This window comes from Centrocercus urophasianus, unplaced genomic scaffold, assembly GCF_019232065.1.
Source record: "Centrocercus urophasianus isolate 14NV4802_14NV808 unplaced genomic scaffold, USGS_Curo_1.0 seq_17, whole genome shotgun sequence".
NCBI lineage: Eukaryota > Metazoa > Chordata > Aves > Galliformes > Phasianidae > Centrocercus > Centrocercus urophasianus.
The window spans coordinates 11118579-11144693 of NW_024884722.1; the positions used below are offsets into that span (position 1 = coordinate 11118579).

At 45.1% G+C, this 26115-nt stretch overlaps 2 protein-coding genes across 6 annotated transcripts in view; one reads left to right on the plus strand and one right to left on the minus strand.

Annotated features, from left to right (window-relative positions):
- CFAP58 (cilia and flagella associated protein 58) overlaps positions 1 to 1498 on the minus strand; it is a 63868-nt gene extending 62370 nt beyond the window's left edge. Inside the window, exon 1 of the mRNA XM_042818207.1 lies at positions 953 to 1498. Within this exon, the coding sequence (XP_042674141.1) occupies positions 953 to 1498 (546 nt within the window). The remainder of the gene's footprint in view (positions 1 to 952) is intronic.
- Positions 628 to 22812, plus strand: LOC122160078 (inositol 1,4,5-trisphosphate receptor interacting protein). 5 transcript variants are annotated; one of them, XM_042818290.1, is made up of 3 exons: positions 628 to 1017; positions 5282 to 5388; positions 17876 to 22812. In XM_042818290.1, the coding sequence occupies exon 3, from the start codon at positions 17889 to 17891 to the stop codon at positions 19536 to 19538; it is 1650 nt and encodes a 549-aa protein (XP_042674224.1). In that variant the 5' UTR covers positions 628 to 1017; positions 5282 to 5388; positions 17876 to 17888; the 3' UTR covers positions 19539 to 22812. The 5 variants fall into 5 exon arrangements, with proteins under 5 accessions (XP_042674224.1, XP_042674229.1, XP_042674225.1 ...); XM_042818295.1 differs by having other exon boundaries at positions 628 to 1002; XM_042818291.1 differs by lacking the exon at positions 628 to 1017 and adding an exon at positions 1110 to 1190.
- The last annotated feature ends 3303 nt before the right edge of the window (positions 22813 to 26115 follow it).

Below are 26115 nucleotides of genomic sequence, written 5' to 3' on the forward strand. Positions count from 1 at the left end.
AGGCACTGAGGTAACCATACCCATCCACACAAATTCACAAATGCAAGCCCTTTGAATAGCATCAGAACTGTTCATTAGTTCTGCAAGGACTTCAGGAAACCCAAAGAAGCCAACTTAACATCCTATTACAACTTGGAAAGCAGCTGCCTTCCGTGCAAAGCTGTGCCTTGCATTTGATACTGCAGAGGCAACAGTGACTCCCACTACACGTAGCCCTTCTGCCAACTGAGCTTAGACAACCAAGGCAGCAGTGCAGGAGCACAAGCAACATCCATCCCAGTGTAAGGGTCACTGCAATGCTGTAGGAAGAGGAAGGGTATGGTAAAGTTCCCACAACTCAGCTAGGCATTACTAAGCGCTGTTGCTCAAACCTGCTTCCCTTGGGCTGTGATAGGAGTTGAGCAAACTTGCTAGGTCTGTAAGGAGCCATTTAAGCACAGCAGTGCTTTACCTGGAAGTAGTGCTGGAAACCACCTTTTTAAAATCCGCGACGCTGGCCTTTCTCTGTTATTGGCTAAGTGAAGGGGGCTGTGCCCCATCTCCCCACCCTGCCAAGGTAGCACCTGGGGCAGACAGATGCACGATGTTCTCTACTCGTGCCAGCTTTGAGCCGTGCCGACAACACAGCGGTCCCAGGATCCTCTCGCTCCGCTCCGTCAGAGCCGGGAGGAGGCGAGGTCGCTGCTCCGCACACTCGGCGCGACCACCAGGAGGTCACAATACATCCGAGAAGCAAAATGAGCGCATTTCCTTTCCGTCCGCGGTGCCTTCTGCACAAAACCATCTGGGAACCAGCGGGGAGCTCAGGGAGCAAACTGTGGCTTGCGGGAGGACGGCAAGGCTCCTAGGGCTGGCAGGGCTGCCTTGAGCGAGGGGAAGGAGGGAAAAAAAAAAAAGAGAAAGAAAACCCGCTCCGGACAGGCTGGGCGGGTCCCCCTGCACCGCAACGCACCTCAGCGAGCGGGGAACGGCTGCGAGACACGGCGGGGGCTGCCCGGCACGGTGCGGTGCGCTGCGGTGAGTGTGCGGGGCTGGGGGCAGCGGGCCCGGCGCTGGGAGCCGGAGGGGGAAATGAAGGAAACGGGGTTGCTCTGCACAGGAAGGGCGTTTTGCCTGTGTTGGTTTGGGGAGAAAAGCTGCTGAAAGAGGAGTGGCGTTTTGGTGGGGTTTCTCCTTTGTCTCTTCGTGGGGTAAGTCGCTTGTTGAAAGTGCTCTCGGTGCTCGCCCTGCAGGCATCAGGAAGGATCAGGCCCCCGGGGCAGGTTTTCTCCGGGACGCAATGGGACAGCCCGGCTCTCCGGGCTGGAGCGGCGGCCGACGGCTCTGGGGCTGCCTGCAGCAGGGCGGGGCTGTGAAACAGAGACCTCACGGCCACCTCTGCTTGGTGGAACCAGCAGAAGTGGGACCTCATGTTGTGGTGGTCTCTGGTGCGATCAGTAGGTGCAAGATGCAGCACTGCACTTTGTGATCGGTGTGACATGGCTTGAGAGTAATTCATTGTGTTACAAAACTTTTCTGCCTTTCATCTGAGGTACCATATTGCTCTCTGATGGGCACAGAGAGATGGAGCAGTGTTTTGTCTAAGTTGCTGTTCCTGTGCACAGGTATTTCTTTTGAAGATGTTCGGTTGGTATTTGTAGCTCTGATGGGAGCTGGTCAGATCAGGATACTGGAGGTCCTGGGCCATAAAACTGGCTCAAAGAGCTTTTGCAGCCTCTACATCTTCAGCTTGCAGTGAAGAGAGCAACCTGCCACAGGATGAGGGGTAATGACTTTAAGTTGCACAAGGTGGATCAGGTTGGATATTATGAAAATGTTCTTGTCAGAGAGTGGTGAGGTACTGGCACAGTCTGACATAGGGAGTCACCATCCCTGGAAGATCTGAAGAAAAACAGAGATGTAGCACTGAGGGACATGGTTAGTGGGTGCAGGGGGGGGTGGGTCAGTAGTTGGATTAAATGGTCTTTGAGATTTTTCCCAACCTTGATGATTCTGTAATGCTACAGAGGAGTTGTCTTTAGAGCTACCACGTTAAATTCTTCAGAAAAGTAGGGCGTGTTGCTGTTGGAGTCTGTTACATGGCCAAGCAAGATGAGCACTACTGTTGTCTTTAAGAGAACATTTCTATTAACGTGGTTTTAATGAGTGCTATAGGCCTAAACCATAGCCAGTGCTATTTGGTGTGAGCTGCCAAGTGAGGACTGGGCAGGGAGTGCTGGGACAGGATTACAAAAACACAGCTGCTTTTGTGAGGCTCTGAGTTTGCTTTGGTGGAGATAATAATGTTCTTGTACAGCTCTGACTGAAGTTACTCAGTTTACCTTCATAGATTAAAATAGAGTTTACCTTCATCTAGTTTTAAAACCTAGTGCTCCCAGTTCTCCTTAATACATTTGTAAGGGTTTTCTTTCTGTCCTTGGGAAAAAGCAGAGAATGAAAATTAGGCATGGAAACTGGAAAGCCTTGTTTTTAGCACAATGGATGCTTCATACTGCTCCCATGTGAGAAAAATATGTTAAGTGTGATTGCCACAGAAGTAGCAAGAGATCAGAGAGCCAATGTTGGTAGTAATGAAGCTCTGAGGACTCAGTTCCCTGCTGGTGGATAATTCTGTGTTTGCTGCATGATGGGGGTACGCACATGTAAGCATTTGGTGTTTGTATGAGCAGCGTGCACAAGGGAAGCTGGGTACCTGTGCCTGCCCAGGGAGCCATCCTTGTTTACATAGAGTTCAACAGCAACCCCTCCCTGCCTAACTGTCTTCCTCTTTTTGTTGCTCAGAGCATTACAATATACGAAGAAAAAACTTTTTTCCCCTTCCATACAAGTCAGACTGAAGAAGTCCGGTCAGAAGCAGAGGAGTTTTGCTCTTCCTGAGTGATTGCTTCAGGCCAAATGACAGCCAGTAACTCCGAACTCTGTGTCACACTCCCATTTCATGCTGTGTTGGTTGTCTCCATGACAGTAAGGGCTCCTGTGTGCCTCTGCAGCCTCTGAGGTACTGTCTGTGCTTGCAACTCTCCTTATGTGGCGATGAGTAACAGAGAGAAGAAATCTGACCCATGGAAACTGATGTTCAGCATGCTGATCTAGCTCATTTCTGAGTTTGTATTTTATGCAAAAACTGTGGTTTTCATAAGGACAATTTTAGTCAGGCTTCTGCAATAGGCTACTTGTTGAATGTTGGTTCAGTATCTTGGGGCTTGCCTGCAAAAAAAGTTCATTCAAATAGAGTGATATAAGGAAGCATGCTTACTGAGAGCAACTGGGGGAAAAAAGTACACCACAATATAAAAGTCAGCTCCCTGAGTGCACTGAGTATATTAGCAAAAAGGGTGGTTTAGTTCTCGAGCTTTATTACTCCCTCTTTACACAACTGCATCCTTTCTTAAACAAGATTTCTCATGTCAGCTTTCAAGCTAAATTCAGCCCCTGTCAACAGGTGAAAACTCAGAAAAGTATTGTTCTGGGAAGCATTGAGAAATTCTATGAACTCCACGAGGAGCCTGCTCAAGTCTCTCTGCTGCCCCATGCTGTCCTATGCTGCACTTCTTGCTCCACAGAATTGCAATTACAATCCATAGCAATAGTGCAATGGAGAAAAGAGCTGGGGGGGAAGCTTAGTTCCCCTTTAAAGTAGGCTGTTGGGTGGGCCAGCTCCTTCTCTCCCATTGGCGATTATAATCCACTCATGCTGAGAAAAAGCAGTTTTGCTGCCAGAGCATGTACTTTCCATCCTGACACATAATTGCTGGGTGGGGGAGAGAGGTAGAGGCTGGCTGCGCAGCTGTAGGCAGGGAGGGAGCTTGGTCAGGAGTGCCATGTACCAGCCATGAAATCCAGGTTTAGCAGGGGTGCTCAGCTGTGTAAGCAAAACCTTCTGCCCATTCACCCCTCAGCAGGAGGAAGAAGAAAGGAGGCAGGTAGCCAAGATCTGAGCAGGCTGAGGGATGGAGAGCCAGCCCAGGAGTGCAGTTATGACAGGGTTCTTTTTTTAGCTTGTTTTGGTTTCCACACGTGTGGGTCATACAAGGCTGGCTGAGCTAGTCTTGAATGTGAGCCTTGGAGCTGGGCTCTTCTGGCCCCTTAGCATCATTTTCCTGCTCTTCTTCCTGTCCAGCAGCACTGCTCTCCTCAGCTTTTTCCTTCCCAGCAGAATTTCTTGCTGTACCCAACTGACTTTGAGCCATTACAGGACCTGGCTTTGCAGGCCTTGAGGGCTAACAAGCAACCACTGCGATATTACAGCATGGATTCAGCCCTTCTGGGGTTGGATTTCCTGGCTCAGCAGCCTCAGTAGTGTTGTGGTGCAGAGGTACAGGAAGTCAAGGCTGAGCCTGTTTGTCCAATTTGGTCTCAGAGTTCAAGATGGAAATGGAGAAGTGAGAATGCAGATGATCTGCTCAGAGCAGGTACATAGAAGAGGGAGAGTTGATCAACCCTGACCAAGAGCTGCCAATGTGAAGCAGTTCAGGACAGCAAGGGTGCATCAGCTCAACCCTAAGCCCTCCAAGGACCCAGCTCCAAAGCTCAGCACGCAGACATGCTGCTGCTTTCATCAGGCTTTGGATCAGAGGTTTGAAGTGGCTGTGATGGCAGCTGGATAGGAGGGAGATGCTGCCTGTCCCCGGGCTGCCTGCACACAGCTGGGTGACCTCTGCTTGTTGTGCTAATGGACCACTTCTGCTGGAGGACACTTCATTTCCTGTTGCATCTAAAATTTCATAGATTCTCCTCCCAGAATGCAGTAGTTTAACTTGTGGTTCTGCGCTTTGTATCTTCCTGCACACTCAGAGTGTTTCCTGCATCTTCTCCTTCATTTTCTGTTTCTCACATTAACTCTCTGAACCCAGCTCCCCTAGCAAGTATTTCTACCTCGCAAGCTGCTTAAAGCAGCTGGATGACTTTTCTGAAGCAGACCAATCCCAGACAGAGCTGTCCCAGCCCTTACACTTATGCAGCTGCTAATTCGATCCTAATCCATTTTAAAGGAGAGAGCTGGTCGGTGAGGATGGAGTCAGAGGAGGGAGGTTCTTGTCTGCCCATATATCTGCAACTCTGACAGACCCACGGTGCCATTCTCACCTTTTCTTGTGGGAGGAGTTTTAACTCTTTCCTGATCGCTTCAAAGCTGATTATTTCAGGTCTTGAGCTTCTGTAATCATTTTACTGGGTAAGGAGGGGGGAGTTAACTGTTTTAATCAATTCCTAATTTAGTTAACTGCATTATGTACCCCTCTTCTGTCTGAACTTCCTCATTCATTCTCTTTGTGTTTTGCAGACTTCCTGGCTGTGCTTTAGCAGTGAGTGACTGAACAGAGTCTTCTCTGCACTGTGGTGATCACAGTAATGTGAAGTTTAATGAGCACCTGCAAAATCGTGTAGCAGGTAAGTGTTCCAGAGGTCATTCTTCTTTCCAGCATTCACATAATTTGGGAGAGTCTCCTAGCTCTTGCTAGGAGATCTTGCAGGAGAAATGCTGTAAAGGAAGTGGTGTGGTTCATCATTTAGTAAGCTAAGTGTTGTTTCCAGCAATAAGGGTCAGACAAAGACTACCTGATGTAGCAGTACTGAGAAGGTTCCATTGATAAATGGCTTCAGTTTGGAAGTTCAGTGTTAAGAAGCTCTTGCTTCTGGCATTCAGTGTAAAATTCCTCTTATCTGGTTGTTTGGTATTGTAGGTGTCTAGTCAGAGGGGAAAGCAGGCAGGAATTAAGAGGTACATGCTTTGCTGATAGCTGCTACTGCTATGCAGGACAACCTGACAAAGATACTTTACCCATACAGAGTGAACTGTGGATCCCCCCCCCCCCCCTTAAAGTGTCAAAGCTGGGGGGAAAGGCCTGGAATGCCTCCTCATGGTCAGAGAGAGGACAGACGTCAGAGACAGCTGGATTGAAGTGAAACAGCAGCTTCTACAAGGCAGCAATGCACAGTTTTACTGGTCCAGATTATGCTTGTATGAAAATCTCTGAGACACCCGCAGAAAGCAGAACTGCCCAGTGAAACCCAGAAGTCTGGTGGTACAACGTTGCAAGTGTGACTTGCGATACAGTAGTGGGGAGGGAACAGTGCTGGTGACACCAGCAGCCACCATAGCAGCAGTCCTGGCTGCCACAATGTCCTGCTGCAGCTCTAAGTACCTGCTACTTCACGTAGTCCATGTGATTTAATTCCTTTTCTTATTTGTACTGGAGCTGTGTCTGTGTTGGGTGGTGTTTGTTCCCTTTTTCCCATCTCAATTCAGACAGCTGCTCTGCTCTAGCAAAGCTCAGTTCACAGCATTCCCTGGCTAGCTTCTTGAACCAGCCTGGATCAAAGCTGTGAGAACTGGCTCATTGCCACTGCCTGTGTGTAAATGAGTTTTTTTCTCTTTTTCTTTTCCCTCCACCACGTTTCATTATTATTCCTCTTCCTAAGGCAGGTTTTTCTGGCTGATCCAGCATGTTATTTATATCAGCGATATGTGCTTCAGGGCAGAGATGCTTTTTCAGCATTTACATGGCAAATATCTGATGCACCCCACTGCCATGCATGTGGCTTAGGAAAACCAACCATGGTGTTGGCAAGGATGAAACCTACCGAGGCCAACTGTTGCAGACTTTAAGCCCTTTTAGGCACAGTTTCTGATTCATATGGTTACTTCAGTTGCCTGGCAAAAGAAAATGTACTGTTCCTTCATTTTCAAAACCAGAGGGAAGAGCAGAGAAGGTGTTGGAGTCAGAGTAGGAAAGTGATATATTAGCTCTAAGGAGTCAGTTGAGCCACCTGTGTGACTATTTGCTGCATCTTTCTCTGGGTTCACCTAAGGGATGGTGGGTGCCATCAACTGAAAAGACGCAGTCTGCTGCCAAAAACAAATGAAAACAATGAAACTCAACTTCAGAGTGCCTTGCTTTCAGTTCTTCTGGATTGCAGAGGAATTGGTGGTGCTCAGAGAGAACGTGATTATGAGCAAGAGCAAAAGATTCCCACACTGTCTTCAGGAAGAGAAGTAACTCCTTAAGACAAGATAGGATCTATATGTGCCAGAACCCCATGCAGGGCTTACACCTTTCTTTGGAGAATGCACACAGTGATAAGCAGAAATTCCTACAGATAGAGGTAGTTAAGCCCTAGTCTAGACTGTCTTGTGATGCAGAGATGAAGATTTGCTGGAAGCTTTTCAGAGCAAAACAGACTTGCCAAAAACCATCCAAGTAGTGTAGGCGGTGAGTGTAGGCAGGAGAGACTGTATTGCTTTTTCAGAACTCTTTTATCTCTATTTTTCTATTCCTAAGCTCTTGGAGAATGTTGATAAATACTAGAAGTGGAGCTAGGGAGATGCTCTCAAGCATAAACTGAGACACTTAATCTGCATGATACAGGCATATGTTCGTGCTTATATCTGGATTCAAAATGCTTAGCTCCTAAATCATTTGTCCCCAAATGTTCAGGTACCTGACTGCCACCGGTTTCAGATGGGAGTTAAATTTCTAACTGTCTCTGGAGATTTAGCAACAAAATACCTCAGGACTGTTAAATGTGTGAAAGAGCACTTGGATTTTCTGTACTCCTGAGCTGCAGATGACAAGCCACTCGTGATAATCAGAGAAGACTTTTGTCTTCTCCCAGGCTAGGAGGGGCAAGGATTGAGATAGGTCTCTGTATTTCAGGTAGCTGTAATCAATCAGCCAATCCTCCCTTACTGTGACACACCACGACGTAAGTTACTTGGTAATTCAGATAACTTAAGGACATAGAGCTCTGGACAGCCAGCTCTGCTCAAATTAAGCATCAAGGCCACACTCCTTTGCAGCCAAATACAAAAGCCAGTATGAAGGTGCTAGGATAGCATCTCACTGATGTCCATCTCATCTCGTTGAGCCAAAGCTGCTTGATGCTGTTGGAATGAGCACAGATTATGATCTCAGGTTCTGAAGGAGTTACGAGAGGAAATGTCAACTGAAAAGGATGTATCTGTGTTGTAAGTCATCCCCAGCATGTGTTCTTGGCTCAGCCCTGTGTTTGCTGTTAGTCCTAGATGCTTTCAGTCTCACATGCAGGGCTGGAAGCTCTTTGCTCCAAAGCTAAGCTCTGCTGCAGCAGAGGGGATTTTTTGTGCCCATGATAAGAGGCCCCACAGCTATGACTCACAGTTCCCATTACGTTATAAGTCAGTCTTTAAGTGTGCAGAGAGCCTGCCCCTTGTCTTTCAAACAAAGTTATCCTTTGTTGTGCTTATGTTATAAAGGAAGCAAACATCTGTGTTCACCCCATACGTCCCAAATGAAAACCACGTGGCCTCACAGCCCTCACATGTTTGGTACTTTTGCTAACAGCACTTCATGTTGCATCACTCCTATCCTGTTAAATCTTTCCAGAGCTTTTCTTCCCAGCAATCACTTTACAAACTGTTCAGGGAAGGAAAAAGCTGAAAGGTCTTTTGTTGGTAAGCAGAGGGGACTGAGCAAAGAGCACATAAAAATTACTACATACAGTTGCAAGTAGCAATAGTTTGGTTCTGAGTCACTCCCTTGGGTGGAAATGACTCTGAGCTAGTGGAAGCATAGTACAAAGGTGGGATGATTTGTTTTCTTATAAGGGTTATTTTTCTCTTGTTTTTTTGTTTGTTTGTTTTAATTCAAACTGTTTTTGAAAAGCAGGGATAGCCAGCAGTACTTTGCAGCCAACATATTTGTGTGTGTACGTATCTCTTGGCAGTTTTTAGATTTATGACTCGCAAGCCAAGAACGGGCTTATTAATTCCCAGAGTATTTGTGTTGTTTCTGCTGTTCATTTCTAGAGCCACTGTGTAATGAAGTTAGAGAGCCTGATTCTTCCTGCAGATGCTGGCATGAAATGCAGACTGCCTCTGCTTAGACTGGGAAGTTATCCTAGGGAAAGCAGTTGTGAGAGTAGCAAATTTCCTAGTGAGAACAGAGGAAGCCTTGCAGTAAAAGTGCTCTTTACAGCTTTCTCCTTCTTCCACGCTCCACCCATTCCTGCAGAGGCTTTCATGGTCTGGTGTTTCTGCTTCATTTAAAGAACTATATTGTATTTTATTAAAAAGCTGGTATTTCAGGCAATCAAAAAAAGCATTGTTTTTCATTTCTGTGGTGATGTACTTGCTACAATAGTCAGCTTTAAAATATTGTCCCTACCCAACTGTTTGAATACAAACAGCTGTAACTAGTTATCAAAACAATAGTCCAATATTACAAAGACCATCAATCTCAGCATTTCTGAGCCCTATTTAAGCCCTATTTATTCTTGGGCCTGTTGATCTCCTGATGTGACTGTTACTTTGTCACTGAGTCAAGACTGTGATGGAGATCTCAGATCAAGTGAATACCCAGCCTACAATGGCAATTTATTTTGACTGATTTTGGTTCAGCCTCTCAACATGGAGGTAATTCAAAGCATGTGCTTTCTACTAACTGTAATATATGAATGCTCAGTGTTACATGACTGAAATGGGGCCTCATAGTGTCACATGTAAAACAAGCATTCTTCAAGTTGCGTCTGAGCTGTGACTACATACACATGCACACTTCTGAGATGTGCTGGAGTGGTGTATCCCTGCTGGGAAACCAGCTTTCTAGTAATGTTTCCTCCAACTCTCTGCATACTGAAGCATTCGTATAATTGAATGTTTAATATGCAGTTAAGTCAGATATATAGGGATGGAGGCAATATGTTTGCCATAGGATAAGGAGAGTCAAAGTAACTGCTGCTTGACTTAATGACACTGCCTAAGTTTTTTTCACCTTCTTGGGAATTAACTGGGAGGAAGAAAAGGCAGGTTTAAACAAATATCTTGGTCACTGATCCCTTTTTGTGTTCACACCAGCTTTCCATGAGGTGACTGTCCCCTATGAATCAATGAGCCTTGGCTGCCCACACATGCAAGGGTGACCAAGGGTGCGACAGCCAGAGCAGGTCCCATTGTGAGCACAGTGGAGGCCATACAGCATGTGTGTGTGACAGACACAGTGACATTGCTCCTTACGTTGTGGTTGACATTACTGGGCTTTTGGTAGAGCAGTGGGGTGTCACTGTCATTTATGTCCATCTGTGCTGGTGAAAGATTGTGCAAGGGAACAACCTGGCTCCCATCACAGTTGGTTTGAGGAGGTGGAAGCTGGTGAGGCTGGTAAGCCAAGGTTTTTTTTTTTTTTATGTGTTAGTGTGTGTCTTTTCTCCTCTGAAAAACACAAAAGTTTAGTCTACTCCCATTGTTTTCCTCTCAGTTAACAAGACAAAATTTATTCAGTTTAAAAAAGCCAAGCTGTTCCTGGCCAGGATCCTACCATAACAGCTAACTGTGTGGGTGGGAGCCACATACACACTTCCTACCTTTCCCCTCACGCATCTCACAGTAAGCAGTGCGTTGCAGTTTGTGAAAACCCTTCCTGGCCATAGCAGGAGGGGCTGAGGCAGTGCACAGGCAGCCCTCGCTCACACTGTTTGCTGGTGAGAGCTGAGCTGGCCTGCAGAGTCAAATAGCAAAAGGATGTTGAGGCAGGGTGTTGAAAAACATACTCCTCATGCTATCAGTTTTATCTCCTGATCTCCATGGGCATTCCCTCTTGTGTCCAGCCTTACATAGAAGGAGTGAGTGCTTTGAGGGCATGATGTGGCTCTGTGCTAATTTAGCAACTATCACAGCTATCCTTGACAGTGGCTGCTAGCTGCTGGTGATGGAAGAGAGGCCAGAGTCATGTTCTTTCTGTGAATACGGGAATGATGTGCTGCTGAAATGCTGAGATAGATGAAACTGAAAATCAAGAACCATATCTCTTTAGGTTTTGGAAAAGAGTATTAGAAGGCAAATAACTGTGTATGCCAGAAAGTGAACTCTTTGTACTATCCAGGTTTTAGGGGCAGAAGAGAGGTTGTGGGATATTATGACAACATCTTACAAATGCATATGTGTGCAGAGAAAGCTAAGCAGGAGGGAAGAGCCTCTGATCTTAAGTGCTTCTGCAAGGAGAAAAGAAATAGTTTATTCTACTTTTACTCACAATTTTCTCTGGAAAGTTAGAGATTCAAACTGCAGTAAGGAGGAGTTTATGAGTTCATGAGGAAAAGCTTCCTGATGGCAAAGATAATGAATGACTGGAAGACATGCAAGAGGCTCCTCATCTGCCCCAGAGCAAGTTGGGCACTCCTCTGCTTGGAATGGTGCTAGCAAAGTCACTGCTTGCTGGGGGCTTTGTGGGTCCTTTCTGTGCAGCCCGTAATGTAATGTATCTACTGGTCCTGAGGCCAATACAAGCTACACAGTAGTGTCTGCCTCCAGAGCAATGTCAGTGCAGCTCACGTGTTATCCACTTCAAATCTCACCGTCTTTGGGAAGGGAGGGCTCCCTAGTCCCGTACACAGGATGAGCATCAGCATTTCCTTGGAAATAACTGATCTGGTGACCTCACAGGAAAATATTGCTTCCGAATGTCCACAGCAGACCTGTTGGGCAGGATGTCCGACTGGAGCTGTGCAACTGACCCCACTGGCACCACAACAGGCCTGGGACAGGATGTTCACGGATGTTGAGAAGGCTGATGTTCTCAATCAAGCTGCAAAACAATGGTTTTTGGACAAGCAGCCTTATGCAACTGCTGTCCTGTGGCCTTGCAGCTAACCTGGAATGGGGCTTCCTAAACATTTTTGGGAAGACAGTCACGTTGTTGTATGTATCTTGTGCAGTCCTGAGCAGGCCAGATGGCTAGGTCTACTTTTAGACATGGTCTCGCCATCGAGACCTCTACACCTCCTGCATTGGTGCATTCAGTCCTTTCCGCTGATTGCTTTGGTAGAGTGGCAAAGACAAAACCTGTCTCTACCAGTCCACACTCAACCAGCTGTGACAGTAACTCATTTCATGAATGTTCCATGCGCTGCTCATAAACTTTATCTACAGAGGGTGAAACAACAGCACAAGTTTGTGCTATTCAAACTCTGTGTTGCTTTTTGTGTCTTTGTCTTTTTCCGGCTGGGCTGCATGTGCTGCAGGTGCATGCAAGAGAAGGAAAGGCAGGAGCTTTTGCCAGTGCTCCATCTAGAGTCAGGCTGTGCTGGCTACTGTCAAAGCAATGTGTAGAAGCTCACAATGGAGCAGAAAGTAGAGTATCTCCATTGCTGTATACATGTCTGGGGACATTTTCTCATTGCAGCAGTGGTGTCTGGGCAGGCGGCAGCCATCTCGAGGATTCTTGTCTGAGCCCCTAGGCTCTTGCTGTCTATGCAGGAGCTATCCCCACTTGAAAACTAGGCATGATTTCATGTGTTTAATACTTATGCAGCCAGGTAGGAAATGTAGGCTGGTGCAATTTGTCCTTGGCCACCTTAAGGCTTTGTTTCAATGTGTCAGCTTCTGTGTGTTTACCTCAGCTGCAGAGCTGCTCCAACCTCCCCCAGGGTCCACTGCCTTGCCAACCACACTTGGCTGACTCCAGCAGACCTAGAAACTCTTGTTTCAAGATAAAATGCTTGGGTGTGATGCCTCCCATGAGCAACTCTGCCTGCAGTGTCCATCCCATCAGGTAACCTTCAGGCCCCAACAAATGCAGTGCTGGCATAGGAGGCCTCATTTGATTCTGGTCTGAAATTCTTTACCATAATGGCACTTGTCTTCTGCCCACCCCAGAAACGATTCTTCAGTAAAAATGGTCTCAAGAACTAGGCAGGTTTGACTGAAGTCCTGTCAATACCAACTCCTCAGTTCCCAAGAAAGCTCAGGTCAAAGCTGAAGAGCACCATGTTGACATGAAAGCAGCCAAATGATGAGTGTGGCAGCCTCCAGGGCTGGGAAAGAAACTAAAACTTAAATTACTCCTGCCCCTTCTGAATTTGGAAGAAGGCTTTTAGGGGAGGTTTGTCATCAGACTGTAAGGGTACTGATGTGTGCTCTGTTATTAAGTGTGTACAAATAAAATCACGCCCTGAATTATTTTGTTGTTGTTGTTTTTCTTAGCACAAAACAAGCAAAATTTGAGCAACAAATTCTCAGCAGCTAATGGCAAAGATCGCTCCAATACCTTTACTGTTGCCCTCTCTAGAAGTACATCTGCCTTTTTCCATGAATATCGATTCAGCAAGTCTATCCCTGAAGCTTGATCTGTGAGCTGGAAGAAAAACTGCCTTCACTATCTGTCCTGAGTCAGAAAAGGTCTTTTGATTGCTCTGTAAATATTGATAGGGAGATGGTAGGAAAACAGCAGTGTCAGTCTTGAGAGCAGCTCGGCAGAGAAGGACCTGGGGGTCCTGATGGACGAGAGACTGAACATGAGCCGGCAGTGCGCTCTGGCAGCTCGAAAGGCAAATGGGATCCTGGGCTCCATCAGGAGAGGGGTGGTCAGCAGGGACAGGGAGGTGATTGTCCTTCTCTACTCGGCTCTTGTGAGGCCCCATCTGGAGTACTGTGTCCAGGTGTGGAGCCCTCAGTACAAGAAAGACATTGAGATTTTGGAAAGGGTCCAGAGGAGGGCAACTAAGATGATCAGGGGGCTGGAGCACCTCCCCTATGAGGACAGGCTGAGGGAATTGGGCTTGTTCAGCCTGGAGAAGAGAAGGCTGCGGGGTGACCTCATTGCAGCCTATCAATACCTGAAGGGAACCTACACCCAGGAGGGGAGTAAACTCTTCAAAAGGGCTGACAACAGCAGGACTAGGGGAAATGGATCCAAGTTGAAGGAGGGAAGATTTAGGTTGGATGTTAGGGGGAAGTTCTTTACAAGGAGAGTGGTTAGGCCCTGGAACGGGCTGCCCAGGGAGGTTGTGGATGCCCCGTCCTTGGACGTGTTCAAGGCCAGGTTGGACGGGGTCCTGGGCAACCTGATCTGAATGTGTGTGTTTGGTGGCCCTGCTAGGCAGGAGGGTTGGAACTACATGATCCTTGAGGTCCCTTCCAACCCGGGTGATTCTGTGATTCTGTGTGATTCTGTCAGTGGTGTGAGGTTGACTAATTAAAGTGCATCTTCCCAAGTTTTTGTCGGGAACAATAATACTGCTGTGCATCTCTACAGTTTCCATTTCTCTTTCAATTTATATGCTTTTTACAGTTCAGAGCTTGAAGTCCTCAAGTAACAAGTCCTTGAACTAAGAGGAAACTTAATTTCTCTCTCAAATATATACCTGCAGAGGCAGCAAACTGGAGAAGAGCATAGTGCATCCCAAAGGGCTTTCAGCAAACTTAATTCTGGAATATTTTTTATACTGAAAGTGTTCATTTTTATCTTGACTAGGTGTTCATAAATAGAGCACAAGCATTTTCAGGCCAAAAGGCAATTTGTTTTCTATTGCAGCAGGAAGGGAATCGTGGGGCACCCAAAAACTCAGCAATGAGGGAGTATGGCTGGGCAGGCCTGAAACCTTTGAGTGTGGAATTTGTTTCTTCCCAGCAAGAAAGTCCAAGAGTAGGTTGGTGTCTGTTCTGCCTATGTCTCTCTGTGGTCAAAACATGTAGCAGAGTCCTTTGTAGACCTCAAGGACCTTGTGAAAAATTATATTTGTTTCCCTGAAAACCCTGGTTTCAAAAACTTGTCACCTTTTGAAAAAAACAGCTCCTATCCAGGTGTAGTTACTATCACTTTTTCAAATAGCTGCTTTTCTTGCTACCTATCAAAGTGAAACACAATGTGGAGCCACCTACAAACCGCATTTTGTGTCAGCCAAATTGCAGGAGGTAATTGAGTATGTCATAAATGATGTCTCAGAGTACTTCAGTGCATTACTGAACCACATTCAGTAGCGTGACTTGGGTTTTTCTAATTCAAGAATCAAAGCTTCAGCTTGCTCCTATCTGCCTTATTGCTGAGCACCAGACAGAGCATGTTTTGCTTCCCATGATTCAAAATTTAAGGGGAAAATAATTCGGAGAGAAAATATAGCAGTATAAGAAGCCTTTGGGGAAAGAAAGGAGCCATTAATGAAGGAGAAATATTCTCCATGTCTTCAGAGAAGATGGCAGTGTTGCCGTTCCCTTCCCTCTCAGGCTTCCTGCATCATTCAGGACCTGCTGTGGGGCTGATGGGGCTGCTCTAGCAAAGAGGCTCCTTCAGGCTTGGAAAGATGAGATGTGACTTCCACAGGAGCTGAGCAGGGCGAGCCACAGGTGCTCCTGTGGAAGACTCTGAACATACAATCTGCTCTTGGATGTTGCTGATGGTTGTTTTTAATGGCAACAGAACTATCAGCTGCTTTTATCTCCCTGAGTCCTCATACCCATCTGGAGCAGGGATGGTACCTGCCCCCTCACTTCTCAGGCCTGTTTGGAGATATCATTAACCTTAGCATCCACCAAGTGCCAGTCACTGAAGCAATAAGTGCCAAAAAAATGCCCAGGAGGAAACCAATCACCCCAATGGGGTTGGAAGTGGGTTTGGAGGGACCTTTGGAGCCCTGGGACTATGGCAAGAGAGAGTGCAGAAGGTTGCGAGATGTTAGCCTGTTGCAGAGTATGGACAACGACTGTGATTTGAATGGAAAAGGAATGGTGTGCCCAGAAAATTGGAAAAGGTGCTTTGGGAACTTGCCTTCTTAAAACCTCATGAATACTTTTATTTTGTTTTTCATGCATGAAATGTTGCTAAATTTGATGTGTAGATGAAACAATGGTGTTTCTTTTTGTTAGTCTCCAGCTTGGAAACATTTGGACTCCCTCTCTCTTCCTCGCACAAAACTGTCTCATCCAGAGCAGGCATAAATATTTTTATCAAGCTTAAATTGCTTGGTCTGAAGTTGAAAGCAAGTGAAGAGAGCAGCTTTTGTTATATGTGGAGGACTGGACCGCCCTAGCAGGCAGTGCTACTGGTTTCACCTGTATGAATTAGTCTTCCCATGTTAGCCAGGAAAGCTGTCTCTGATGAGATGTGGGAATGCTCTGCCTGTGCCACTCTTAGAGCTGACAAGGGCAGGTTCCACTGACCTTGGTCGCTGAGCCTCATTAACCTTCAGCCTGAACTGGACTTCATGTTAGCCTTCATTTTCCAGTGTAAACTGCTATAGCAGTTTTGATCAGAACTTCCTCAGTTTTGAGGCTGAAAACAGATGTCTCTTGCAAATTCATGCTATCCTGAAGATGCTCTCATTTCCAGTTTTCATCCTGATTTGCCTCCAGACGTTGATGCCTGTGCAGCTTACTCGGGAATGATGTAGTGTACATGCTTCCTATTCTAGTCCTGCAAAATCAGCGGAGATATCCTAGACTTTTCAGTGCAATATAAAATGAATTCAGTCAAGATGGCCAGCACTGGGCTGAAGAATTGCTGGGCTGGTTCCATCTGCTTTCCAGGTAGCCTCTGGAAGTAGTGTGGCCATGTCCAGCTGGGCATGAGAGAGTTTTGAAGGGTGCAAGAACATGAAAACAAAGCCAGCTTCTTTCAGCCGTACACAATCGAGAACTATTATAGTAACATAAAACATCTAAACAGGATTGGAGCAAGGCAAAGGAGCGATGTTGTACTGGTCAAGACTGCTGCAATGGCTCCTTGCTTCTGGCTGTGTTATTTTTAAGCTTGGAAAGCTTATATAGCCTGCAAATGCACAGCACTAAGGAAAGGATCTCACCAGGGCTTCCTGCCCTGCCCCAGCAACCCGATAAAGCCTTTTGCAATGCAGGGTGAGTCCAGTTTATTTTTAAAATGTGGCCAGACATGGAGCTCACAGAATAACTGGAACATCCAGCCTTGGGCATTAATTCAGCTTTAATTCATTGTCTGATGATTTGAAGAGTTAATATAAATGTAAAAGGGACAAGAAAGGCCAGCAAACTATCTTCAATGCAAAGTCTGTGTAAGGGTGTGCATCTGTGTACGTACAGAGGATCTAAAAAAAGGATTGTTAGTAAATGTTACACTGGGAGGGGCACTTCACGTTATCCTGTGCACCGTGTGAATTTTCTTTCTGCTTGGACAATGCTACTCAACCCTCCTTTGCCTTGTTATTTGAGTCCCAGCCCTCTTATAAGCAAAGATAATCACATGCCAGAGGATGTAGTCCTGATGCTCACAGTAAGGGCACTTAGGTTTCTGCCACTAAGCCCTGAAGTTTGTTATGCACTAACAATAACAAAGCCCACTGGAATAGATCTGAGTTTGTTGCATGCTCTGTGAAGACATGAATGAGACTGTCAGAGATGTTCTCCTCCTTGCCTAGGGTCTGGGACAGCAGGATTAATAGTGATTAATAACAAACACCAAAAGTAAACAACCTGATACTTTTAAAACCACTGGGTTAAAGGAAATCCTTTCCAGTTTAAAAATGTTTTTCCACGTACCACAGTCATGAGGCATTTTGGGGACTGGGGGGATTTGCCACAGGCTGATCCTAACTCTGTCTGTAGATCCTGCTTGGGAAAACAAAACCATGCTGGCTTGTTCCCACCCAGGTGCACACAACCAGCACTGGTAGTGAAGATTGCTCTGACTCAACTGGCTGTGTGGATCCCCAGATGTGATTCACATGGAAGGTAGCCAGAATAGCTTGCCTATGCCACTGCCACATCTGCCTTTCTTCAACTCTAGCCTTATGGTGAGGAAAGTAATAATCATCTCCAGCCCTGTTTTTTTTTTATATCTGGGGAGGTCCTGCCACAGTACCCCAGCAGCTTTGCAGTGGGTTGACAGTAGTGAATGGCTTCATCGTTGTGTTTTTCAAAGCTGATATAATGAGAAGGATCCTTTCATCCTTACCATCCACAAATAAAGTTTGATAAAGTCTCTTTGAGAAGCTTAGTTTCTAACCTGTAGAAACAGGAATGGGCTTAGGAACCCAAGCACTTTGTATAGGGTTAGAAAGGATGCTGTATCTTTTATTCACGAGGGGATTTTTAACTTTTTCTTCCTGAGAGAATATACCCTGAATCATGGGTCATTCTACCTCTTTTCTCTTTCAGTGAAGGAACTGCCATGCCTGTGGGAATCTTCCGAGTGTGCCTAGTGGTAATTACAGCTATTGTCAACCACCCACTCCTCTTCCCTAAAGAGAATGGCACTATCCTCGAAAATACAGAGGAAATCATCCAGAAGATGAAGGAGCGGGAAGAGATCCTTCGGCTGGAGAAGTTGCGCTTGGAACGGGAAATTGAAGGTCAGGAAGCTGCACAGAAGGTTCTGGAAAAAGCGGCAAAAGTAGAGGAGGATGTCAAAGAGGAAAAGGTCCAATGGGATATGTGGACTGCTCTTTCCATGGTCATTTTCCTATTGATCGAGCTCTGGAGGCAGGATTTCCAGGAGGGGAATTGGCAGGACACGGGAGCAGACGAGGATGACATGGCTGTCCTGGGGAAAGCATTTAAAGGGGTGGCCTTCCCTGACAAGGCCATCTTAGCCAGCTTCTATGAGAAGCGTATCCTGGGTACCACTGGAGACATGGCCAGGATGCGGGAGATGGTGGAAGGCTTCGCAGATGACCTGCTGGAGGCCTTGAGGAGTGTTTGTAACCGGGATGCTGACATGGAAGTGGAGGACTGCATGGGTGTGGGGAGCATGTATGAGAATTGGAGAGTGCGTAAACCTTTTGTCTGTGATCTGATAGTGCCTTTTGCACCCCCAGAGCCATATTGTTTCCGATCTCAGATATGGTGCTCTGGCGATTCTTTTCCCCCAGATGAACAAGGATATGGCACTATCAAGGTATGCAGGGCAGATGAGGATGAGATAGGTTGCATCTGTGACAAGACTAAGCTGGGAGAAGATATGCTGTGCCTCCTCCATAGCCAAGGTAATGCTACCAGACTCAGCAGTGAAATGGAAGACCTCCTGTGCTTCAAAAATACGCAATATCTTGATGCTGACCAAGTCATGAAGTGGTTCCAGATTGCAGTCACCAAGGCCTGGAACAAAATTTCACACAAGTATGAATTTGACCTGTCTTTTAGCCTCTTGGACTCCCCAGGAGCCCTGAAGATAAAATTTAAATCGGGGAAATCAGTTGCCTTCAACCTCACCCCTGTGGTGCAGTACGAGAACTCTGATGTTTACTTCATCTCTCATTTCCCTCGGAACTGCCTAGCAGCAGACCTCCCCTCCAGCACTCACTGGTTTCTCACCTTTGCAGTGTATGAGAGGAGGTTCATCCAGATGATCTCCAAAATGCTGCCTGCCAATGCCTGCCATGTCAGCTGCCTTCAGATCCTCTCCTTCCTCCATGGGAAGCAGTGCAGCCTCACAGGTCCAAGTGGGCTCACCAACTACCACCTGAAGACAGTGTTGCTGCATCTGCTGCAGACACGTCCAAATCAAGACTGGGCCCCAGAGAAGTTGGAGGCCCGTCTACAGGACATGCTGAAATTCCTGGAGAAATGTCTGCAGGAGAAGAAGCTCTACCACTTCTTCATTGGCAATGGGAAGGTACCAGCTGAGCTGGGCTTCCCCATCATATTCCAGAGGGCTGAGCCCCTCAACCTTTTCCGTCCCTTTGTTCTACACAGGGATGTTTACAGAAAGACAGTTGACACATTCCATGAGATGCTCAGGAACACATCTGCACTGATAAGTGAGTACATGGTGCACATTCCCCATGTCCACACCAATGGGATCCAAAAGGAATCTGTTTAACCAAAGCCAGCAGGAAAACACTTGTTCCTCTAAGCACAAATCCAGAGTGCAGCTTTCCAAAGCCTTATGGAAACAACTGACTTTGCCATTGCAGTTTGTTGTCTGCAGCTGAACCATGTCTATGTCATGGTTTCTGCAATAAGGAAGAAGGGATGGGGGCAGAACAGAGAGAAACTGGAAGAGATGCTATAAAAGTAAGTTTCTGCTCCACAATTGGGCTGGCAGGGTTTTATGCAGCTAAGAATATATTTTTCTACTGTGCCTCAGCCATGCTACAGTGGTGATGAGCAATGAACATGGCTAATTTATTCTGGTGCCTTCAAAGCGGTGGCGGTCTGCTTGCAGACAGGACAGTGGGAGCTGTGAGACCTATGGGAGGTGCAACATGAGCCTCGGCTGGGAAGGAGAGTCACTACTCAGGTCACGCACAGTTCTAGACTGGATGGAGATCTTAAGCCCAGCACAGCTCTTTAATTGAAAGGGATCAGTGGGTTTAAAAAGTGCATTTTGATAGGACTTGCAGCACTAATTTAAACAGTCCTGTCCATCAAAAACACTCCTGTGCTCCAGATATTTTTTCCCTTGGAGGAATATAACGGAGCAGTCCGCAGGATCAGTGTCTTGAGACCATTTCATTTTCCATTTTCTTCAAAGTAGCACAATGAGTGGATTTTATTCTTGGCTGTTTTCCATGGATGAATGGCCAGGAGCCTTATTTACGTCATTTAAGAGAGAAATGCTGTTACTGGTTCTGGCTTTTGGTTTATTTGTTTGCTTTCCTTATCTCCAAGCAGCAAGTCTGAAAACTAGCAAAGAGAAATGATTGCTGCAGGGTTTGCTTTTACTAAAGAGGAAACTCCTCAAAATTATTCTGTAATAAGCCCGATCTCAGGAGTCTGATACCAGGAGGAAACTCACTATCCAAATGAGAGAGCTCTCAGCGTGGTTTTAGTGAGGCCAGGACAGCAAGATGGCTCTGAATTAGGAGGAGAGTTGCAGGAGGTGTACATGAGGCAGTGTGGCACTGCTCTCTGCAGCTCTCTTGTGGTGTGTCATTCCTTTCTGCTGCCAGGTACCCAAGTAAAAGCTGCCTGTTTTTTGACTCATTATCAGGTCTCCTCAGTCCATCTCAAGGCTGCTACTTTGATGATGTTTACTCTTGGGAACCACAGGTAGCAAACTATAAATTTTTGTATCCTCTCTCCTTTTTTCCTTGTACAAACCATTTCTCCACTTCCTTCATGTCTGCTTATGTCTGTACCCCCACCACTGAGGGACATTTTCTACACTAAAGCAAAGCAAACTGCAACACTCATTTCCAGAGGCCTGCAGGGAGGTCGTGCTCAAGTAGTTGTGGTCTGAGTTACTTCTAAAATTGTCCTTAGCCAAGTGAGAGAGAAATGAGTATTTCTATGTCGTTTCCTGTCAGGCATCTAAATTTAGCCTATCCAAAGAACAGAAACAAATTTGTGACCCAGGTCTCTGAGGAAATGACACACAGGGTTGGAAAATAACTTTTATGTAAGGTTGAGCAAGGGAAGGTTGAGTAGAAAAGTCTATTTAACGGGATAATCAAACTTCTCTCTTGAAATGGAGGAACAAGGCTGTGTAACACCAGCCCTACAAGCATGTAAACAGGCCAAATCTTGCCTTTGCACACCTCAGAGCACTGCTGCTTAGACTCAAAAGGAACCTAAACTGATAGGTGCACTGAATCTTTTGTCCTTCATTTTCTGCATGTGTGTGCACGTTTGCTTTTAAACTCAGACTCACCCTGAAGTGTTCCCATGGGGTTGCTTGAATCCAGGCTGGAGCTGAGCCAAGGTATTTATGGATCTGACTCCCTTGGAAGCAAATTCCTGGGCACAATTTGCCTACGCGTATGCAATATACTCATTTTGCCCCAAGCATCTTTTACGAGACTTGGTCTGCGCGTTCAGGCTACAAGGAAATGAGCTGTGCTACAATAAGTCTCAGGGCAGAGGTCTTTGCCAGCTATATATTAATATATATACTAAAGTTAGATACTTGTTCCATTTGGAGAGATGTGGGCAAACAGTATTTCTCTTGAGCAGACCTTTGTAGTGCTACACTGTGAAAAACATAATTTCCTGGACTGCCTCGTTTCTCTGTATTAAATCTTTCGCACGCCAGGTACAAGGCTTCTCAGTAAAAGGCCAAACTCAGATTTCATTAAAGAGATTTATTATGAGACAGTTCGGGTCCATCAGCTGTCAGCCAGTTAAGTGTCCTAAGATCTTTTAGTGCCACCCACATTTAGTGCTGCCTTGACTGACATCTTGCTGGGCATCCATAGGAAGCAGCTTTAAAGGGAGAGGGTGGAGGTGATGTTTTGTGATTTTAAGTGAGTAATGTTCTTTTAAAACAGTGTAAAGCACAAGTAACGAATGCACATCACTAGTAATAGCCTGATCTCCATGAGAGATCCTAAGGAAGAATAAACAGACCTCTTTCTTGCATCTCAGTGCTGTTCTTGCTATTTGCTGACCAGAAAAATTACGCAACTGAATTCCTGCTGCCTCTTCTGGTTTCCAGCCACTCCCTCCACCCTCAACTTGTGGTTTTAATACTTTATTATAGGTTCTGTCAAAGCAATGGAATTAGTAGTGCCTTGATAACAACCACTGATGTACAACATAGCCTCAGGAGCCGTTCACCTTTAGGAAATGTCTTGGTCTTAGTTATTGTTGCTGTTCAGGAGGCCAGTGTCCTCTAAGGGGAGCTGTTAGTTCACTCTTTATTACGTGCCAACCACAGAATATGACTTCATCCCTCTCTAGTTTGCTCTGCATACAGGTCTTACAGGCCTATAAAGATGGATTTCAGCAAAGGAAACCAAAACTTATTTGTTATTCAAGTAAAAGGATTTGGTGTTTGTTCACCATATGTTTTTAATGCAAAGCCTTTGCAATGTTTTCTCAGTGGTGAAGAAATGAGAATTTACTCACTTCTAACAGCTTAGCTGCTGGTCACTGAGTTCTTCTCATAGGATCCTATATGATAAATGGCTTTATTTATTAACTGTCTTTTTTGTAGGATTTTTCTTCCTGGGTGTAGTTCAGAAATACAATTGTAGTATGAATAGCCATCTTGGCAATGCAGATGAGGTGGGTAATAATATCATAACTTTCCACCTGAATTCTTCCTTGATTCGTGATGCTGTATTCAAACCGCTGCTTTTATAGCAGGACACTGTTAAATTTGTATAGATCTTCTCTTGCAGCTTTATTTATAATAAAGGAATTCTTGTACAAAACCTAAGTAAGTGTGGCCTGTTTTATTTCTAGTTTCCCAAAACATGTTTCTGAGATAGCAGAAGGATGGAGCTGGGAGACACCTGGTGGAATCCTAGCATAGTAAGCCCAGTAGCAAGACTCCCTGTGATGTTCTAATAATGTTGGAGATCAAGCCTTAAACATTTGGAGACATTTATGGCTGGAGATTTATCTAGTGCACTCAAACCCAACTACATGTACCAACTGAGCATTAACATGAAGTCACTGTTCCAGGAAGTCCTTCACTTCTTCATCAAAAGAGATAGAGAAAATGGCACAGAGCAATTAAGCATGCGGCAGTGGGAGGGGATCACTGACATACAGTTTCCAGGGCCACCACTCAGGTTTTTCAGTGCATACTGATGAGACTGAGTGAACCAAGAGGTTTGATCTTAATTCAAGTAGGCGTGCTCAAAAGCCAAGCTTACGTTGATCCATCGCTGTCTCTCTCTCCTTCAAATTTCATTTTCTTTTGAAACTAAAATTCCCAAGAGAAGCATCACCAACAAAGGATGCTTTTTTGACTTAAATTTGAAAGCAGCACCCTTTATTCCCAAATCCACCAATAGGCTCCTACTTACAGTCTTGGGCCAACCAGATGTAAGGAGTCAAAATTAAAATTTGTCTGTATTCTGCTCCTTTGCAGAAGTACCATAAAACTTAAAATTTCCAACCTAACATTCAGAGTAAAGTGCAATACAGGCCCAGCAGGTACAGCTGGGCTGAGCTGATCTCAGTAAACCACATTGTTAACAGCCTGCCTCATCTGTCACTTCATCTCTGAGGTGCACCAAGGGAGATACAATTCCTTGTATTGCTCCTACCTCTCAGTCTTGCTGTCTAGGCCTGTGCTGGGAACCAAGCTGCACACAAATCCACAGAGTGACAGTACTTAACTTGCTAACATCTTCCAGATCTCCTTCCTGTCAGCTTGCACCAGGCAGGGCAGAATAGCCTTGGGACAGTTCTTGTACCTGTAAGCACGAGTAATCTATAACAGCCTTATGCAGCTTCTGTTGCACACACGCTCCCATTGGGCAGAGGTATTTTGCACTGTCACTGTAATATTCCTGGTGATTCAGTTCTCCTTTGGAGCCATGGGTGTGTTAATACAGCATATCAGTAATACAAAGCTCCAGTAAGGCAAAGCTTCTGTATACAAAGATAATTAAAACTAAGGTGTGTCCACATGCACACCCCACACTGACTTTCTCCTGCCAGAACCACACCTGGAATAGCTTTGAAGGGAAAGTTTTGATCCAGAGCATGAACACACTGGCATAACACAACCAAGATACATAAAGCATACAGAGAGGAACTGAGAGGCGTCAAGTCTGTGAGTTTGATACAACCAGAGCATTTTCTTATAAGGAGAACTTTATAAGGAGAACTAGCTGATTATACCTGCTTAGCAATTATGAGTAGAGGACAGACCATACTTTTGAAACTCAAGGTCTGTGATGCATGTACAGGAAACAACAGTCACAGTTTGTGAATATGCCCTCTACTCTTGTTAAGAGCTTCCTTCTGATGATGAAGTGACAGCAGGAAAGGTACAAAAGCATCATTTGAGAAAATAGGACCATACACACAAAGGACAATATTGAGCTATAATAGCACACTTGGTTTTCATCAGTTCCTCAGCTCGTCTCAAGCAGACAACTTTGTAATCCTTTTTCCCCAGCTGTCTCATGTCTTTGGTGGGAACACCTGAGAGGGTCATGTAAATGGTTTGCAGTTTTCAGGAAGCACTGTATCCTCTCTGTTCAGCACTGCTTTTCTGGGCTCCATTTTCCCTGGAGAGATGGCTTTTTCCATCAGTGTTGCCAAGAAACTGTTGGTTCTAAGAAACAAACCTGTAGCATTGTGTCTCAGACTGCGGTCTACACATCATGAGATGGCTGTGAACAGTGCAGTAAACATTCTGTACATCAGTCCCTTAATAAAAGCTGCTTTTTAACATTCTCCTCAACTCAGATACAACAGTACTGCTCACTGCTAAGTAGCATTCACATTCCACCAGAGGCACAGCTAAATCTTACTGACAAATTTTATAATCCCTTTCTTAGCAAATCAGCAAAATTTGCTTTAGGAGAAAAAAAATCCAAATAACATCACATGGCACTAATTATTTACTTAGATAAAAAAAAAAAACCAACTAATGCCACCTCTGCTGACTTTAGACCTGCTGTAGAACACGCTGCTTCTAATATATGGTAGGAACTGGGAATGATTTAATAAAGTGGCATCTGTTCTCATGACTGTAAAGAGACTGAATTTTCATCAGCCCTTCCCAAGTGAAACCACTGTCCAGGGAACAGAGTAATGAAAAAAAAAGTAGAGAAGAAATTAAAAAGAAAACCATAAAAAGACTAATAATAAAGAAAGAAGATGAGAAACAGGCAGTTCTCAGATCTTAACAACACAGCAACATTAGAAATGCCATGACAGTGGAAAATCAGAGAGAACAGGTCCAGAAGATGTACTAATGTGCCAACACATGCCTAGCACTTGCTCTCACACACAGCTATAAGCATAACAGCTATTAAATGAAGCATGACAAGAAACTGTGATTTCCTTTTCCCTTAATTTTTCTTTTTCTTCTTTTTTTTTTTTTTTGCCTATTCATGAATTTATTTTTTTTTCTTCTTTTTTTTTACATTGTGCTGAAACCAATTATGTTTGGTGGCACAACAAGGAATGATTAAAAAAAGTCATCATTGTTTTGAAAAAACAAAAGTACCACCAGCAACCTTCAAGAGCAAACTATGAAGTACAAGATGAGTAAATACATCATTGGCTATACAATCTGATCCAAAGAAGATCTGAAGGGGACAACTAATCAGGGGCAGAGCTATCAATCTGCTTGATCTTTGTTCATTGGCTTCATCTTCTTCTGTTGACCAAAACAGACAACAGCATTTTCTTCTCGGGCTGTTTAAAATAATAATGTATTTTTTACACTCATACACAGTGAAAGGAGAGAGCCAGTCCATTTCACCTAACCTTTTTCTTTCTTTTGCAGACTATGCCCAAGTGTTGCATATTCATTACCACATCAAAAACACTTTGCCTGAGGTCTATATTTCCTGATGTGCTGTAATGGGTTCAGGACCCCAGCTGTCTACCAGGAGATTTAGAGCACTGATATTTAATAGTAAATTATAAGGTAGAATAATTCATGTTACATTTTCTTGCTGAAGTAGCATATTTATAATGGTATACTCTAGAGCCACTAAACAAAGATGAGAACACATCATTTCTGTTTGCACAACATAGTC